This window comes from Anolis carolinensis, chromosome 2 (genome assembly GCF_035594765.1).
Source record: "Anolis carolinensis isolate JA03-04 chromosome 2, rAnoCar3.1.pri, whole genome shotgun sequence".
NCBI lineage: Eukaryota > Metazoa > Chordata > Lepidosauria > Squamata > Dactyloidae > Anolis > Anolis carolinensis.
In genome coordinates this window covers 303,618,944-303,636,544 of record NC_085842.1, presented here as the reverse complement: position 1 = coordinate 303,636,544, position 17,601 = coordinate 303,618,944, and the positions used below count along the sequence as shown (strand labels likewise).

General features: G+C 39.1%; 1 protein-coding gene and 1 long non-coding RNA gene across 2 annotated transcripts in view; one reads left to right on the top strand and one right to left on the bottom strand.

The window, feature by feature from the left end:
• The first annotated feature begins 891 nt into the window (after positions 1-891).
• slc1a3 (solute carrier family 1 member 3) overlaps positions 892-17,601 on the top strand; it is a 79,170-nt gene continuing 62,460 nt past the window's right edge. The window contains exons 1-2 of the mRNA XM_003224253.4: positions 892-1,167; positions 3,003-3,284. Coding sequence (XP_003224301.1) covers positions 3,104-3,284 — 181 coding nt within the window. The 5' untranslated portion in view covers positions 892-1,167; positions 3,003-3,103. The remainder of the gene's footprint in view (positions 1,168-3,002; positions 3,285-17,601) is intronic.
• LOC134296764 (uncharacterized) lies at positions 13,233-17,405 on the bottom strand. Its single transcript, XR_010003619.1, has 2 exons — positions 17,213-17,405; positions 13,233-13,999 (listed from the first exon to the last, which is right to left on the bottom strand). It is a non-coding gene; the product is annotated as an uncharacterized LOC134296764 (long non-coding RNA).

The window sequence follows — 17,601 nt, the reverse complement described above, 5'->3', positions numbered from 1 at the left end:
CTCAGAGGTTGTGAGGTATTGCCCACATGCTTGTGGATTTCAGTGGCTTCTCTGTGTAGCCTGACATGGTGGTTGTGAGAGTGGTCCAGCATTTCTGTGTTCTCCAATAATATGCTGCGTCCAGGTTGGTTCCTCAAGTGCTCTGCTATGGCTGACTTCTCCAGTTGGATTAGTCTGCAGTGCTTTCTAGACTTTGCGCAAGACCTTGAATCTGGAATCATTCATGGTTCAAGCCATGGATACAAATTAAGACCAAGAGAGAAGAAACCTGGGCGTATGGTCCAGCTTTTGTGTCCATTCTCTCGCAGCTTTTCCACTGCAGGAAATTTCCCTGGAATTTGAGCTTCCTTCTGAAAAACTGTCAAAAGACAAAGCCGCAGAACAAGCCTTGTCTTGTGTGCAGTGTAACGACAAGGGAGGAGGCAGAAAGTGAAAAAGATAAGTAAGAAGGTCAGGTTTGCTCCATTCCTTCTATCTTTCTTGCTCCCTCCCTGAAGTTGAAGACACAATATCAAGCATTCTGCAGGCATGGGCAAACTTGGGCCCTCCAGGTGTTTTGGACTTCAACTCCCACAATTCCTAACAGCCTACCGGCTGTTAGGAATTGTGGGAGTTGAAGTCCAAAACACCTGGAGGGCCCAAGTTTGCCCATGCCTGCCCTAAAGCACCAATTCAGACCTTTGCGACGTGGGTCGGGGGAAGAGGCTGGGTGTCTGTGTGTGTGTGTTTGTGTGCCCATGAGCGTGCGATTCTCTGCTAGCCCAGATTTTGCATTTATAATGAAGCTGAACTGACAAAGCGTGAAAGTGGTCTAAGGGGAGGCAAACAAAGGAGGCCGCCCCGCTTGCTTTCTTTCTGCCAAGACTCATCAACAGTCAGTCCTGCAGCTCCGCTTTCCATGCTCGCCTTGCCACACACACACTTTTTTCTCCCCTGTTGTAATTTTTTTCCCCTCTGGCTGGACAGACTCCTCCTCTTTTCTTAAGTTGCTCCGATTTGTAAATTGTAATCCTCAGAGTACTACGTACTCTTACCAGCGACCACTTTCTCTTCCTCGTTGCCTCCTCCCCTCTTTCGCCTCCTTTTTTTCCTTCCTAATCTCCTGGGAATCTTTTACCTTTCTTGTCTTTCGGGCAGTTGGCTTGAAGAATCCCACCGCTGGAAAAGGTGAGTGCATTATATATTGAATCAGACTGGCTGCTCCTTTTCCTTGCATTTTTTTTTACCCTAATGTTCACTTAACAGCATTTCCCTTGTCCTTTGAGCAGAAATTGATAACACAAGAGCATTTTAATGTGCCTGGTTTGGATTAAGGGGCAAAATGAGTATGTCTCTGATTGTTATGTCAGATGCCGCTGAAGTATGTGCTTTAAAATTGCCCAGTTGGCAATGGAAATTTTTGCCTGTGTCCAAAAGGATCTTTTCACAACAGGAGAAACAAAAATGACAGCTATTTCAGTTTCAGAAATGCACAAAGTACAGTTAAAAGGTGTTAAGTATTGGAAAATTCAACCATAACTCTCCGCAACTTTTTAATCTGTGAGCTTGCGTCCAAGAGTTCATTCCGTGAGAGCATGAACAGCTGCATTAAACAGTACGATCAAACATACCGTTAGGAAGGTGAAATTGATCTAAATAGAGATTTTAGCAATAAAAGATTGCTATAATCAGGTGGTTTGTGTGTGGAGCAGAGTAAATGATTTGTCAGTGGTAGCAAAGTGTGATTCTCAGTGGTCGCAAAGTATAGAGGGATAGTGTGTTATGGGTTCAACAGCACAAAGAAATATGTTGAGTTTATTTATTTATTTATTTACTATATTTATATACCACAAAGTGGTTTACGACATAATGGCAAAATTCAATGCCTAACGTACATATTAAACTAAATCCTAAAATCTAAACAAACATATAACTGTGCATTAAAATCTGTATATGTATATGAGAGTACCATAAAGTCTACTTTGCCCTGTTTGAATTGGTTTTCCAGTGACAGCCCATATTAAGTTCATGAGGGATGTGTGACTCAGAGCATCTTCTGAAGGGACACATCAGGTGCACTTGTTTGGAGCCTTGTGGCTTGCATAAAATAATGCATTGGGATCGGATATATTTAAAGCATAACATACCTCGCATTAGGCTTTGGCAGGAATGTAGAATACATTGTGTAATTGAGCTTTTAACAAACATATAATTAGAATCAGTTTTTTTTATAAGCAGTCTAAATAGTGAGGCATAACACAGTCCAAGTCAAATCCCATTGCTTCCAATGAGAGTGAATCGTGCACTTCAATATCACCTGCTGAAATCAATGAGACGTTAAGGATACAAATGTGTACATAGCTAGCTGTGAGTAAATGCCATTGAAGGTTGTGGGAATACGCAATAAACCTGGATAACGACTGCACTGAGAACCATTTGGCTGCAGCAGGATATTGCCCATGCCTCGTTTCTCTGCTTACAAAGGACTTTTTTCTCCTGGGTTGTGGTGTAAAATTATTGCACTTTAGCCACTTTTATTTCACTGCTTTTAAAAAAAGTCATAACTGAGTTGACATAAGCTGAGTTAACGGTTGTGACATTTTGAAATAGCTAAACCAGAATTTCTCAACCTTTTCACCCTGGAAGAAAACTTGAAATAATTTTCAGGTCTCAGGAAACCCTTACATACAAGTTATTATATCTAAATCTCAAAAATAGATATTGTAGTTGTTTTTTCAATTGCAATCAATTAGTGATCTCTCACTGCGCCCTTCAGATTTCAGGGAGCCCCTCATTGAAAACCCCAAATCTAAACAAAGTTGGTGTCATCAGCATCCATCCTGAAAATTTAGACTGCCAAAAACACCCCAGGATTGCAGTGATTTGTAATTTTATTACCTCTTACCACAATTCAAAATCTGTCTTTCTAAGCATCTAGTAGTTAAAATGTTTCCCCATGATTTTGAATTTTGTATCCAACTACTGAAACTCATGTTTCTTTCTTTCTCTTCCTCTCTTTCTAGGTTCCAATCAAGAAGAAAGAATTTCCTTTATCTTCTTGTTTCCCCTGAGGAAATTTTAACACTAGCATACTATCAAGAAGATTTTTTCCCTCGAGATCTAGATGACTAAAAGTAACGGAGAAGACACAAGAGCGGGCAATAGGATGGAGCGCATCCAGCAAGGAGTCCGGAAACGTACTCTCATGGCAAAAAAGAAGGTTCAGAGCATCACAAAGGATGATGTGAAAAGTTACTTACTGAGGAATTTTTTTGTGCTGTTCACCATCATTGCAGTCATTGTTGGTGAGTAATTTGATCAACACAACAATCCTGAAAAACATCAGTCGGACAGTGCCACTGCTGTTCACTTTCTAACCCATTGAGAAGAACTTTCGGGCTTCAAAGGTTTTTGTATCTGATCACTCCATGTTGTTGGAGAGTTGGAGAAAGTTTCTCTTATTAGTCAGACCTACAATCCCGGCTGCTGGTAGATGTCCCATCAGTTTAAACCAGACAGTGCCATTTAAAATTGGAAGGAAATGTGTTGAATTATCGTGCTGATTTCCTTTAATTTTCCTTCCAAGAACACTCGTTAGTTAGAAACCGCCCTCCCATATTTTTTCTGGCCTTAATGTTTCTTAAAAGTAAAGAAAATCAGCTTCTAATGCAGTTCAATCCCTGCCTGATTCTCTAAGGATGTCTTTCTGTTGTCACCCAAAAATGACCAAACAACCAAACTCCCAATATCATAAAAAATAAGAATATGTCACTTAAACCTTTAACTATTTTCTCCTCACCATTCAACAGTTTACAGCCAGATGCCCAAGGTCAGGTGCTTTGCTTTTTGTGTTACTCATGTAATTCAGTGGCCAATGAGCGATTTACCTGTGTAAAGGTAATTCAAAGCAATTTGATTAGGGAGTGTTTGCAAAACTGATTAGGGCCATGCTTTAAAGCTTTATAATTTGACTATCACTAGTAGGAAGAAACACTTGGCTTGGGAATCGTCTTGCTGTATTTATTTTTCATACATAGATATAGATATAAATATAGATATATATAAATGAATGAATGATAAGGATTTATTATGACCTGGATTCAAAAAAACTGCATGACTAGTTCAGCATGTCAAGGGGATGTTGAATTCCTGTTTCTGAAACATTAACCCCACCTTCCCCTGTGGCAAATGTCTTTTTAAAAAATTGGAAATAAAATGACATTTTAGAACATTCCCAGCAAACATGCCTATTCCTCTCTGGGCCATGGCTTTGGGATTGTGAAAACATATTTTTATAAAGAAGGAAAGAATTAATCTAAGAGTGAGGCATGTGAAAAATGTTTGATGCTGAGGTTCTATTGTCTATAAACAAAAGGAATTTCTTCTCTGAATAGTCATTTTCTTTACTTTGGAGAGTGTCAAGTATTAAGATATTATTTTTCAAAACAATAAAGTAAGTTTGCTTATTGCAATCAAAGGAACAGACTTGACTTGCTTCATAGCTCTCTCCAGGAAACACATTTCAAAGTTCTTGCAGAAATTGTACAGGCATGGCAATGTGGCTGTCTATCTGTTTTAGATAGATATTCAGATGCTAAAACATTTTATAAAGTCTTGTGTCTAATAGACCTTTTGTTCAGAGCTACTTCTGTCATTCTTATGGAACAATCTGATATGAGCGCAATTTACACAAGCCTCACCAGAAGAATAGGAACTGTACAGAAACATGGTGGTCTGAAAAGATCCCGTACATTTCAAGCGGTCCTGCAAAAAAAGAAAGAAATTCTAACTAAATTGTATGCTTACTCATCTTAAGGAAAATTATTGGACTCCTTAGAGAAAACTGATCTCTTGGGCACAATGCGCAATGCTGTGTCTAGGAGTGAATCTCTCAGTGGAATCAATGGGACACACTTTTCAGTAGAGAGAGACACATATAAAGTTAGGCAAGTTCAAAACATATTGATCTATTTGAAATGTAACCATCAAAATTCTCTTTGTTTATTTTGATGGACGTGTCCTGTGTTAAAATATAGGTTTATATGTAATTTTAAAGATGTTACTCCTTTCAGAAAGTGGATGAGACTTGCATATGTTTCAGGAAAATTGTCATCCAGGCATTTTGTAAACTTTAAATTGTTACTCTCGATGAGGGTATACCTATTGTATTGAGTCAATGAAACTTGAACAGATGTTGACTTAACAACGCCCTATTGATTTAATAGGTCTGCTTTTGTTAGGACTAGCAATTGGGTTTAAGCCAATATGTATAACAGTGTCGTCCTTCCACAAACTACTTGCTGGATATCATTAATGGATGGGATATCCCTGTTCCCAGAGATCATTTTATGGATTCACTTGGAAAACTCTTGAAATTGTTTGTTCCGGTGGTTATAAAAATGGTCTGAGTCAGACATGAGAAATCGTATCTTCAAGAATTGGAAGGGCTGTACAGTGATGGGATATACTTTCAATGGTGCATTGGTAAGTTAAGAAACCAAATAAATGGGTGTATTTATTGGATGGTAGTAAATACTTCACTTCCAACATCCATTTGTCCCATAGTTTGAACCAACTGAATGGCATTTGCATGAACTTGTGGTTCCTCTTATTTGTTGTTTCTGTGTGCCTTCATGTCATTTCCGATTTATGGGGATCCAGGGCTGAACAGTGTTGGCTAAGGAGACATTTGTTCAAGCCACTCTTCTCTGACAGGCTTGTCCAAGATTATTCAGTTTCCATGCCCAAGTGGGGATTTGAACCCTGGTTTTCCTGAGTCCCAGTCCAGCACCAAAACCAGCAACTGCACTGGATCTGTTCCTTTTATATGAAATTAGGGTGGGGGTCTATATATGGAGATGTTAGGCAAATAAAGGGGCAGCGTTTTGGTCGATGACAGATTATTTTAGAGACAGCAAGTATACAGTAAGCACTGTGTAGTGCAATTCATTGATCCCTTCATTAATTTTCGCATAAAAAGTTGTATGAAGTATTAGGCACAAATCTAGTCTCCTGGTAGTAAGGAAAATGACAGTATCTTGAGGCATGCTTGGTTTTGAAGAGCAATCTGAAAACTCTTTAACTTAATACAGTACACAAACTGCATTTCATTGGCAGTCTTTGATGCTAGGACTTGGCATATTGGATGGATAGATGACTCTCTTAAGGGCTAATGTTTGGAAGACTTTATAGTTGTTGAAGCAGAACTGGGAATTGCAGTTTAAAGGGGTAGTCCAAAAAGTGATTTTTCTAACCTCACTCTCCTTATGGCATTCTAAATCTGTGATTTTGCATTCAAAGGAGATATTTTGAAATGGAGATGGCTGGGAATAGTTGAGAGCAAATCTGCATTGAAGTGAAACAAATACCTTAATGCAAAACTTAGTAATTCTTGCTCATAAGATTTACATAGTGCCATTATTGTCTTTTTTGAAGGCCACTTCTAGACCTCACCCTGTCTGATAATAGAGAGCATTAGGCAATTGTCTCAAGAGGAAAATTTTGGTTATCTGCTTTTCTGCTATTTTATTACCAAGGATGTGAAGAGGTGCTTGTGAGATTTTATGTCTTGTGTCAAAATAATGTGAGTCTTTTAGTATTATGCACCTTGATTTGAATAAACTGCGTGCACTGTTTGCCACTTGCTCTCAGAGTAACCAAATGTCTTGGACCAGCTCTGAAGGATAGCATAGAACTGAGTGCATTTTAGATGTGCTTCGTATTGCAAATTGTAACTCTCATTCAGCTAATTAAAAAAACTGATATTGAATGAGTTCTGAGGTGTTTTCTAACTTCATGGTAATACCAACATGTTGAGGGCTAAGGTTAGTAGAAAGCTTGGTTTTGTGTGTGTCTAAAATGGATGAAAATCTCCATCCCTTTCCTCTCAATGCTCATAGAGCCATCCTACTCATCCAACTGTAACATACAAGCTTCTGAGCATCATGGATTCATGGTCCACTTAAAAAATTGGGACAAAAATGTAGCCAAATGACTGAAACCAGCAAGAAGTAATAGATTCATTAAAACTGGTTTTGTACTGGATTTATTTTGAAGGGTGTGTGTAAAGAATAAGGGCGCTTCCAGACAGCACCAAATTGTGGGTTTTAGTCAGGGCTAAAGAAACCCAGAACCTGAGAAGAGGTCCACATAAAGATCTGTTGGTCCTAGGATTTCTGCCTCCGTTGTCCATACTTGCTGCTTTGTCCTGGAATATTGCAGCCCCCAAGATGGCTGCTGTGGGTCGTCCATAGGGTTATACTTGTCTGTTCCTGATTGCTGTTAGCATAAAAATATGGGGAAAGTTGATTACATGGTAAAACAATTGTTTGTATGTCACAAACTTCATTAAATGTGTGGAGGACAAAGTTTCTCTTGCCAGGATAAAGTTTTTGCCCTCTAGTCAACTCTTGCCATGTTTTTAGGATACAACCAACCAGAAACAAACCAACATAAAAATCCCATATTTTCTGAGTGTAGGGACATACAGAGGTTCGAATATCCGCATTTTCCAGCCGGAACTGTAATATTCCCACACCTGAAATTCTCGTGTTTTTTGGCCTATGTAACAATTGCTCCCGCATTTTCAGGGTACGTTGTTTGGCCATTTTGAAGCAGGAGCTCCTGGGATAAAGGTATTGTCTGGACAGGCTGTAAGTTATACGAAGCAAGTGGCTGAACTTCAAAGATACTAGTTGAACTCTTCAGTTAACATGTTGTAAAAAGTATACCATGTAGATCTAGTTCTGTGTGAATTTTACAGCAGAACATAACTCTGAGGGAAAGAAAAGTCCGATGCAAGTGGATGAGAGTCATAGAATAATAATTGTCTCCTGTTACCTGTACTAAGCCAGATAACTTTATTGAGCTAGCAGTGGACTTACTTACTTAGGCGATCCCTCGTTGTCCGAGTATGATTGCCTTCCAGGTGTAGTGTCTTGGTGATGGATACGTAGGTGACTGTGGAGCCCTGTTCTTCACCCACATATTCTCCTGCAATCAAGACATCAGTTTTCAGGTGGAAGGAGGTCCCGATCAGGGTTGGTTTGACACACCTTCCTCTTGGCACATTTCTTCCTTTCGACTTCCATTCGTGCAGTGAAAGCAGTGGGTCAATACATGAATTAGACATGATTCTAATCATTCATTCAGTACATTGATCCAGGGAAGACTTGCCATATTGAGCATAATACGGAATAAATATTCATCTTGTAAGAACTACTCTGTGAGACAAGTTAAAATATCATATCCATGTTATAGACTAACAAAGCACTAATCAGCATGATGGACTGCATCAATAAGGGTTTTTTCTCCAAAAAAACTCAGCTTTTGCCTTATTCTTTGCACCCCTTATATTTGCAACTTCCAGCTTCCCACCAACCTTCACTCACATTTTATTCATTTATTTATTTATATCCTGCCTGTCTACAAAATTGGACTTAAAGAATGACTTTAAAACTTTGTCCGGTTTCTGTTCTGATGTCAGACTGAAGTTTGGTAGACAGGAGTATCATGGCTCCTTTGGCTCCTCTGATGTCAAAGAAGGGCTACATGACTTTGGGTTATTCAGCTGAATGTAGACTAATTTTTTGCTAAATTGTGAAACTGACAAATATTTAGTTAAGTGAGTTTGTTCTGGTTCTTTAGGCCACCTTAAATTAATATTTCAAAGATCAAAGTGCCATTTACTCATTCTTATTCTCACTGCATTTATAAAACATAATGTAGAAACTTTGATCTAACATCTGTTTGCGGAAATTAAATACCCTCTTATCTCTAATGGGTTATCTTAACCACATGAGAATAAAATACCATAATAAGACTTGATGGCATTTTATCAAACACCATTACAATTTCTTTGATCTTCGTGTTGTGGGCCTTCACGTAGTTTCCGACACAGCAGCCCCAAGATGAGCGTATCGTGAGGTTTCCTTGGCAAGGTAATTCAGAGGGAGGTACCTTTGTTTTCCTTTGAGGCTGAGGGATTGTACATTGTCCAAGGTCTCCTGTGAGTTTCAATAGCTGAGAGGGGCTTCAAATCCTGGTTTCTTGAGTTATTGTCATAGACATTACGTTACATTAACTGACAACAAAACTAATCCAAAATAAAGTAAAATAAAATAAGATATAGTCTATTTTGGAACCACTTTAGAAGTGTAACAACTGTCCTCCTGAGATAGTGACAGTCCTCTGAAATGAATGATTTACAACTCAGTGATAAAAAAATATGATATTGCTTAGGCATCCTTGGGAGGTCTGACTTGGCCACGGTGGTCCACACTCTGGTTACAGCTTGTTTGGACTACTGCAACACCCTCTACGTGGGGTTGCCTTTGAAGATGGCCCGGAAGCTCCAACTAGTACAATGGGCGGCAGCCAGATTAATAACTGGGGCAGCTTACAGGGAGCGTACCACCCCCTTGTTAAGCCAGCTCCACTGGCTGCCGATATGCTACCGAGCCCAATTCAAAGTGCTGGTCTTGACCTATAAAGCCCTAAACAGTTCTGGCCCAATCTACTTGTCCGAACGTATCTCCTCCTATGAGCCAGGAAGATCCCTAAGGTCATCTGGTGAGGCCCTGCTCTCGGTCCTGCCTGCCTCACAGGCATGGCTGGTGGGGACGAGAGACAGGGCCTTCTCGGTGGTGGCTCCCCGGCTGTGGAACACCCTCCCCAGAGAAATACGACACGCCCCAACCCTTCTGAGTTTTAGAAAAGCCCTGAAAACATGGCTATGTGGATTATATAAGTCTACACTGCCAGGTAATCCAGTTCAAAGCAGACAATTTGGATTTTACTGTATATGGTAGTGTAGGAGCCCCCGGTGGCGCAGTAGATTAAACTGCTGAGCTGCTGAACTTGCTGACCAAAAGGTTGGCAGTTCAAATCCGGGGAGCGGGATGAGCTCCCGCTGTTAGCCCCAGCTTCTGCCAACATAGCAGTTCAAAAACTTGGAAATGTGAGTAGATCAATAGGTACTGCTCCGGCAGGGAGGTAACAGAACTCCATGCAGTCATGCTGGCTAGATGACCTTGAAGGTGTCTACGGACAACGCTGGCTATTTGGCTTAGAAATAGAGATGAGCACCAACCCCCAGATTCGGACACGACTAGACTTAATGTCAGGGGAAACCTTTTACCTTTACCTATATGGTAGTGTTGAAGGGGCCTTAGTGGCTATAATAAATAACTTTTTTCTGTACAACAAATATGTGGCATTTGTTGTTGTTTACCTTCAAACCGTTTCCATATGTAACCCTGTGGTAAACATACCACATACCATTCTTGGCAAAAATTTGTTCAGAGAGGATTTACTATTGCCTTCCTCTGAGACTGAAGCTGGATCTACACTGCCCCATAATAGAGTTTCGGAATGCAGTTTAATTGCATTGAACTGGATTATAGTAAAGGTAAAGATTTCGCCTGACGTTAAGTGACATAAGCAGCAAGAAGGACCCCTGATTCATGCAAAATATTCCACTTAAGCAGGAAAACAATGAAATGCATAGATATAGAATGAGGGGTGCCTGGCTTGATAGCAGTGTTGTGCAATGCCTAAAGCCAATGGGATTCTGGCCTGCAGCAATAGGAATATAGCATCTAGATCCAGGGAAGTCATGCTCCCCCTCTATTCTGCCTTGGTCAGACCACACCTGGAATGCTGTGTCCAATTCTGGGCACCGCAATTGAAGTGAGATGTTGACAAGCTGGAAAGCGTCCAGAGGAGAGTGACTAAAACGATCAAGGGTCTGGAGAACAAGCCCTACGAGGAGCGGCTGAAAGAGCTGGGCATGTTTAGCCTGCAGAAGAGAAGCTGAGAGGAGACATGATAGCCATGTACAAATATGTGAGGGAAAGTCATAGGGAGGAGGGAGCAAGTTTGTTTTCTGCTGCCCTGCAGACTAGGATGCGGAACAATGGCTTCAAACTACAGGAAAGGAGATTCCACCTGAACATTAGGAAGAACTTCCTCACTGTGAGAGCTGTTCAGCAGTGGAACTCTCTATCCCAGACTGTGGTGGAGGCTCCTTCTTTGGAAGCTTTTAAGCAGAGGCTGGATGGCCATTTGTCAGGGCTGCTCTGAATGTGATTTTCCTGCTTCTTGGCAGGGGGTTGGACTGGATGGCCCACGAGGTTTCTTCCATCACTTAGATTCTATTATTAAGATTGTATTAGGTATAAGAGAGAAGTAACAGAAAACTGAATTCATGTTTAACTGGAAGGTTGCATATAACAATAGTGCCACTTTAATCGCTACTGAGATAACTTGCCTCTACAATATAAACTTATAAGAGCTGTTAATGCTTAAATACTTTTTTTTACTTTAAGTGTCAAAGGTCTACAGTTATCTTAAGCCAAAAAGATTATATTTTGAGATACACATACCCAGTTATTTAATTTCACTGGCAACCACTTGAATGGACCAATTATTTTGATTACCTTATATACTCGAAGATAAGCCAAGTTTTTTCATATCTTTTTGGGGGCTGAAAAAGCCTCCCCCGTCTTAGAATCGGGTCAAGGTCAAGCCAGCAGCGGAGCCTGGAGGCCACAGTATGTTTTCTTTTCCAAAACCTCCCATCTCCGTTTTTCCTCCCAGGCTGGAGTTATCTTATTTTTTAAGAGAGAGAGAGACAAGGAGGGAATGTTTTTAAAAGCGAAAGGTGAGTGAGTGACAGAACCTCTTGCAAGCCAGGAAGAAGAAAAAGATTGCATGGTGGAAGGGGAAGAAAAAGAGAGACTCTTGCAAATTTTCAGGATTCATTATTATTATTACTATTATAAATAATTCCCATTAGTCTGGACGGGCTAATATACATACCGTATATACTCGAATATAAGCCATAAGTGGAGGCACCTAATTTTACCACAAAAACTGGGGAAACGTATTGACTCGAGTATAAGCGGAGGATGGGAAATGCAGCCGCTACTGGTAAATTTCAAAAATAAAAATAGATACCAATAAAACTACATTAATTGAGGCATCAGTAGGTTAAATGTTTTTGAATATTTACATAAAACTGTCATTTATACTTAATTTGGTGTCGGACTGATCGATCTGCCCATTTTATAATAGCCCCATTCTTGAGGTGTTGTCAATGCTATATTGCACTTTGTCCATTTTAACTGAAATTACCTTCCCCATTTCGGCCCATTTCGGCACATGTTGCACGTTGCCTGGGTTCTATGAATTAGTCTCCAGTGTTAATACTGTATGTTTTATGTTGATTTTAACGATTGTTTTTACTGTAATTGATGTTTTTATTGGATAACTGTTTCATTGCTGTGTTTTGATATTTGATTGTTTTATCGGGCAAGGCCCCATGTAAGCCGCCCCGAGTCCCTTCGGGGAGATGGGGCGGGGTATAAAAATAAAGTTATTATTATTATTATTATTATTATTATTATTATTATTATTATTATTATTTAAGATAAGACTGTCCAACTCTGATTACCTATATACTCGAGTATAAGCCAACCCAAATATAAGCTGACCAGGAGCTTTTTCAGCTCTAAAAATAGGTTGAAAAACTTGGCTTATACTCAAACATGTATGGTAGCTGTCTTGTACTGTATGATAACTATATTCTACATAGACCAGTATGTCTACTCACTGGCCAAGGATTTTCCTGGCTCCCAGCTGTGCTAGATGCCTTCAAGGCACTGGACACAAAGGAAGAGAGAAGTAAGGGAGTATACAGTTCACCACTGAATTGTGACCACTGAGAAAAATGTGTTCTGGGGAAGTATGATTCAGAAAGCATTTTAGACATAGAATAGTCCAGGAATTCCAAATTCCTTCCAGAAAGCTTCTTTAAATATTTTATCCACTGTCTGTGCCAAATTGACTGGAATCCAATTCCACCTTCACAACCAAACAAATAGTATAGCCTGTGAAGGTGAAAGTCTTAGCAGCACTTTGTGAGCTTCATGGCTGAGTACAGATTTGTCTGATACTCTGTTTCAGATGAGGGGAGCCTGTAGTTCTCCAGATGTTGTTGGCCTGGAAGAGGGATGTCCCAATCCTCTTTTGAATTTGTGGGATGAACTCATGGGTCCATACTCCCACCTATGCAGGATCTATCTGGATCAGATGGCGTGTCCATCTCACATAGGCACTTCGCTAGTGCATTTGAAAGCACTGCCAGCCTGTAGCATTCTGTGCAAGAAATAAAAGGCACCGGAGGAGGAGGAGGAGGCCACCAGTGGTAGCAGTGTTTCTGCACTTTCCCCACGTAGAAAGAAGCAAAAGCATTTAAGGCAAACATGATACTGGCCTCTTTATATACAAAGGAAGTGGAGGTTCTAGTTATGAAGCTGAAAGCAAAAAAGACATGGAAGTTTATGTGTTCCTCTCAGTCAACTACAACAATCTGCTGGGGACTTGGGGTTACCTATCAGCAAAAACCTTGACAGCAGAGCAGACTGACCAAGAGCAAGAAGCACCAGATTACTTGTTTCCCCTTTTATGATGAGACATATTGATCCGAATCCTCTTAATGTTTTGCACATCTATAAAGGACAGTTTGACGTTGTTGTCCAATTTGGAATATCCACATTCAGTTCAAAGTTGCATTGTATATGCAGTGCCACGATTCATGTATGTGCACGCATTGCATATATGTGTACACTGTCCATGGATGTACATTGTGAATGGATGCATGTGCGCATGTGTTTGTGTAATCGGTTGCATATTTGTGGCTTGCTTCAGCTGAGCAACACTGGAAATTTAGTCGATGGGCCCTTGCAAAGCTATCTTGACAATTTTGTTTCTGTTTTGTTGATGTATCGCTTCATGTTATTTCAAACATGTCAACCTATTGCAAAGTTTCCCTGAAAAGATTAGTTCAGAAAGAGTTTGCCTTGACTTTCCTTAGTGGGTTTCCATGGCTGAATGGGCCTTCAGACTCTGGTCTCCACAGTTGTATTCCAGGGCTCAGACTGCTACATCAAACTGACTCTTCAGATTATATAAATTCTTGGATAGATAGCTGTTTCGAACCTGCATTACAAGGCATCCTCTGCAAGGGAAAAGGAGAAGAGGTTAGATAGTTACTAGATATGCTTAGTCGTTGGCACAGGATACTGTCCTATGTTCCTTTTATTGTTCAAGAAATGAACATTGCTTGAGTTGAAATGGAATAATCTTGTTGTAGAAATACTTAACATTGTCAATTCATTGATCTTTTTTTCTCTCATTTGCCTTCTTTCCCCCCGATATACACTGCATGGCTGTTTTTTTGGTAATAGCAAAACCAGCCTTCTCAGGAGAGGTCTGCCTAACACCTTCCTTTCATCTCTTGTATTGCTGCACCTTTTCAAAACTTTTCAATTAATTCTTCAAAGTTAGATCTTACTATGGCTGTTTTTGTTTTGTAAATGTACTCCTTGGGCTCTCTGGGATGTATTTGATTAATAGGCTTCTTCACTGGATAATATTGTCTTACAGTTATTGTTATTATTATTATTATTATTATTATTATTATTATTATTATTATTATTTTATGACACAGCAAACAAGATAGATATGCTGGATTTCGTATCACAAAATCACAAGTCGAACACTTCACAGTCTAGGACTGTGTGATGTATTTTCGGATGATGCGTGCAGATTCCAGTAGGGTGGCCTTTTGCAGTTGGCATATCGTAATTTTGTCAATGTCTATTGTTTCCAAATGCCAGCTGAGATCTTTTGGCACGGCACCCAGTGTGCCGATCACCACCGGGACCACCTGCACTGGTTTCTGCCAGTCTTTGAAGTTCAATCTTGAGGTCCTGATAGCGGCTGAGTTTTTTCTGTTGTTTTTCGTCAATGCAACTGTCACCTGGGACAGTCGCATTATTATTATTATTATTATTATTATTATTATTATTACCACACTTTATCTCTCTCACAGGAGACTTACTGTATATTCTCGAGTATTATCTGAGCTTCCAGCCCTTTTTAGTGCTGAAAAGCCCCCCTTGACTTATACTCAAGTGAGGGTCCTGGTTGGTTTATAATCAGGTTGGCTTATATTCGGGTCAGTTTATCCTTGAGTATATAGATTATCAGAGTTGGACAGTCTTATCTTAAATTACAGTTAAAATATTCAAAAACATTTAACTTACTGATGCCTCAATTAATGTAATTTTATTGGTATTGATTTATATTTTTATTTTTGAAATTTACCAGTAGCTGCGGCATTTCCCACCCTCGGCTTATATTCTAGTCTATAAGTTTTCCCAGTTTTCTGTAGTAAATTAGGTGCCTCGTCTTATATTTGAGTTGGCTCATACTCAGGTATATACGGTAGCTGTTTCTTTATTACTTTTTGTTATATTGGCTTGTTAGCCTGATTTATTTTGTTCAATTACCATAGAAGCATTGTTGTAGCTGATCAAAGACATAATTAATTCAATAATTAAGCGGTCTCTCAATATGTATGATTGTGTATGAATTGTGCCTTCCTTCCTCTTTATACAATGAGGATACTATTAAAAAGGGGCTTTAAGTTTTATATAAATTTGGGGGGAAAACACCTTAAAGAATAATATATAGAACTGCTAGGATGTTTAAACAGTGGCTGGCATCCTGCAGATGTCGTAAACAATTATATGAAGCTTACAAAAGTGGAGTTATGCGTGATGTGTCATTTTAGCACAGCATTGTGTACTCGTTGCATGAGTATTTGGGGTGCAGTGTCACAATTCTGTAACAAGGTGGCATAATGAAACCTGGGCATAGCTTTAGGAGTGTAAAATTATGTTGCATCTCTTTGATGCGGAATCTTAATGTTATGAATCAGATCTACTTATGTTGATCTAATAGTAGAATGGAATTGTCTGTTCCCATTTGGGAAACAGATTTTGGAGGAATATACCTAATTAGTTCTTAAGTTCTGAGTGAAGTGGCAGTTTTGCTCTGCTCTTTGTATAGTATCAGGCTAGATTAGAACATGCAAGCCATGGTACTTCAACATGCTAGCTCAGAATAATGGTTAGGTATTGCAAATACATTTATGACATCTTTGCAATCACTTATTATCCATAGCTGTGGGTTTGTTAGACATAAGATGCTATCAATCTTATGATTGATAGCTAAACACAGCCATTGCTGAAAACTCTGGAAATATCCTCCACTCTGGTTACTGCAGCAGGGAATTCAGGCAAACTTACTGTATATACTCGAGTATAAGCCTAGTTTTTCAGCCCTTTTTTTTAAGACTGAAAAAGCCCCCCTTGGCTTATACTCGGATGGGGGTCCTGGTTGACTTATATTTGGGTCAGCTTATACTCGAGAATATATGGTACATTTATTATTTTTCTCTATTATTATTGGTATTATTACATTTATTATTTTTCTCTATTGTTGCTACTAACATTTATTTTACTCTATTTTTATTATTATTATTAATACATGTATTATTTCACTCTGATATTATTATTATTGCATTTATTATTTTACTCTATTTATTATTACTTGTATTATTTTCCTGTATTTATTATTATTATTATTATTATTATTATTATTATTATTATTATTACATGTATTATTTTACTCTATTATTATTAAAAGGATACATAAGCACATTTACATTGAAGAAGATGAGGATAATGATTTGATCAGAGTTGGACAGTCTTATCTTAAATTTGAGCTTTATGTAAATATTCAAAAACATTGAACCTACTGATGCCTCAATTAATGTAATTTTATTGGAATCTATTTTTATTTCTGAAATTTACCACCCTCGGCTTATACTGGAGTCAATGTTTTCCCAGGGTTTTTTTGTGGTCAAATTAGGTGCCTTGGCTTATATTCGGGTTGGCTTATACTCAAGTATATACGGTAATTTAAATTGGTAAATGTTAAGAGATGATTGAGATTCTCAGCAAAACCAGCTGTTTAATAAGGTATTAGATTAACTTGACATATAACAAATACTTACATATAACAAATACTTACACATACTACAGAATTATGATTCCACCTTAACTGTCATTCTGTGGGATCTAAAGGTTTATAATTTAGTTATTTATTTATCGTGTCAGAAGCGAATTGAGGATACAGTTATAATGTATTTAAAAACACAAACAGAGTTAAAACTTGGCATTATACTAGATTTCCTTTGACCAGAAGCTGGCGACTTGGAGTTCCTCTGGTGTCACTGTGAGAAGGTCCTCCATTGTGCATGTGGCAGGGCTCAGGTTGCATTGTAGTAAGTAGTCCGTGGTTTGCTCTTTTCCCCACTCACATGTTGTGGACTCTGCTTTGTAGCCCCATTTCCTAAAATCGACTCTGCATCTCGTAATGCCAATTTGGTGAAGCAGTAGAGTTCTCTTGTTGAAAAATTTTAGTGATCCTCTCTAAACTGCAATTCCCAGGATTCCTCAGAATGTTGCCATAGCGGATAAGTGGAATCATAATGCTATAATTGTGACAGGGCATCAGTTTTCAGTTGCTGTGCCTATGAATGTCAAGAACAGTTTAGCTCCCAATCAGGTCTGCCCAACCCTAATTTATTGTTTTGGTTTTCCAGCCTCTACTTCCAGCCCCGGCCCTATAGTTTGTGTTTGCACAAGCCCTTGCCCTGTCCTCTCAAACCTGAACATGTCCACTTTTTCTGGCTACTGGTTGTGATGT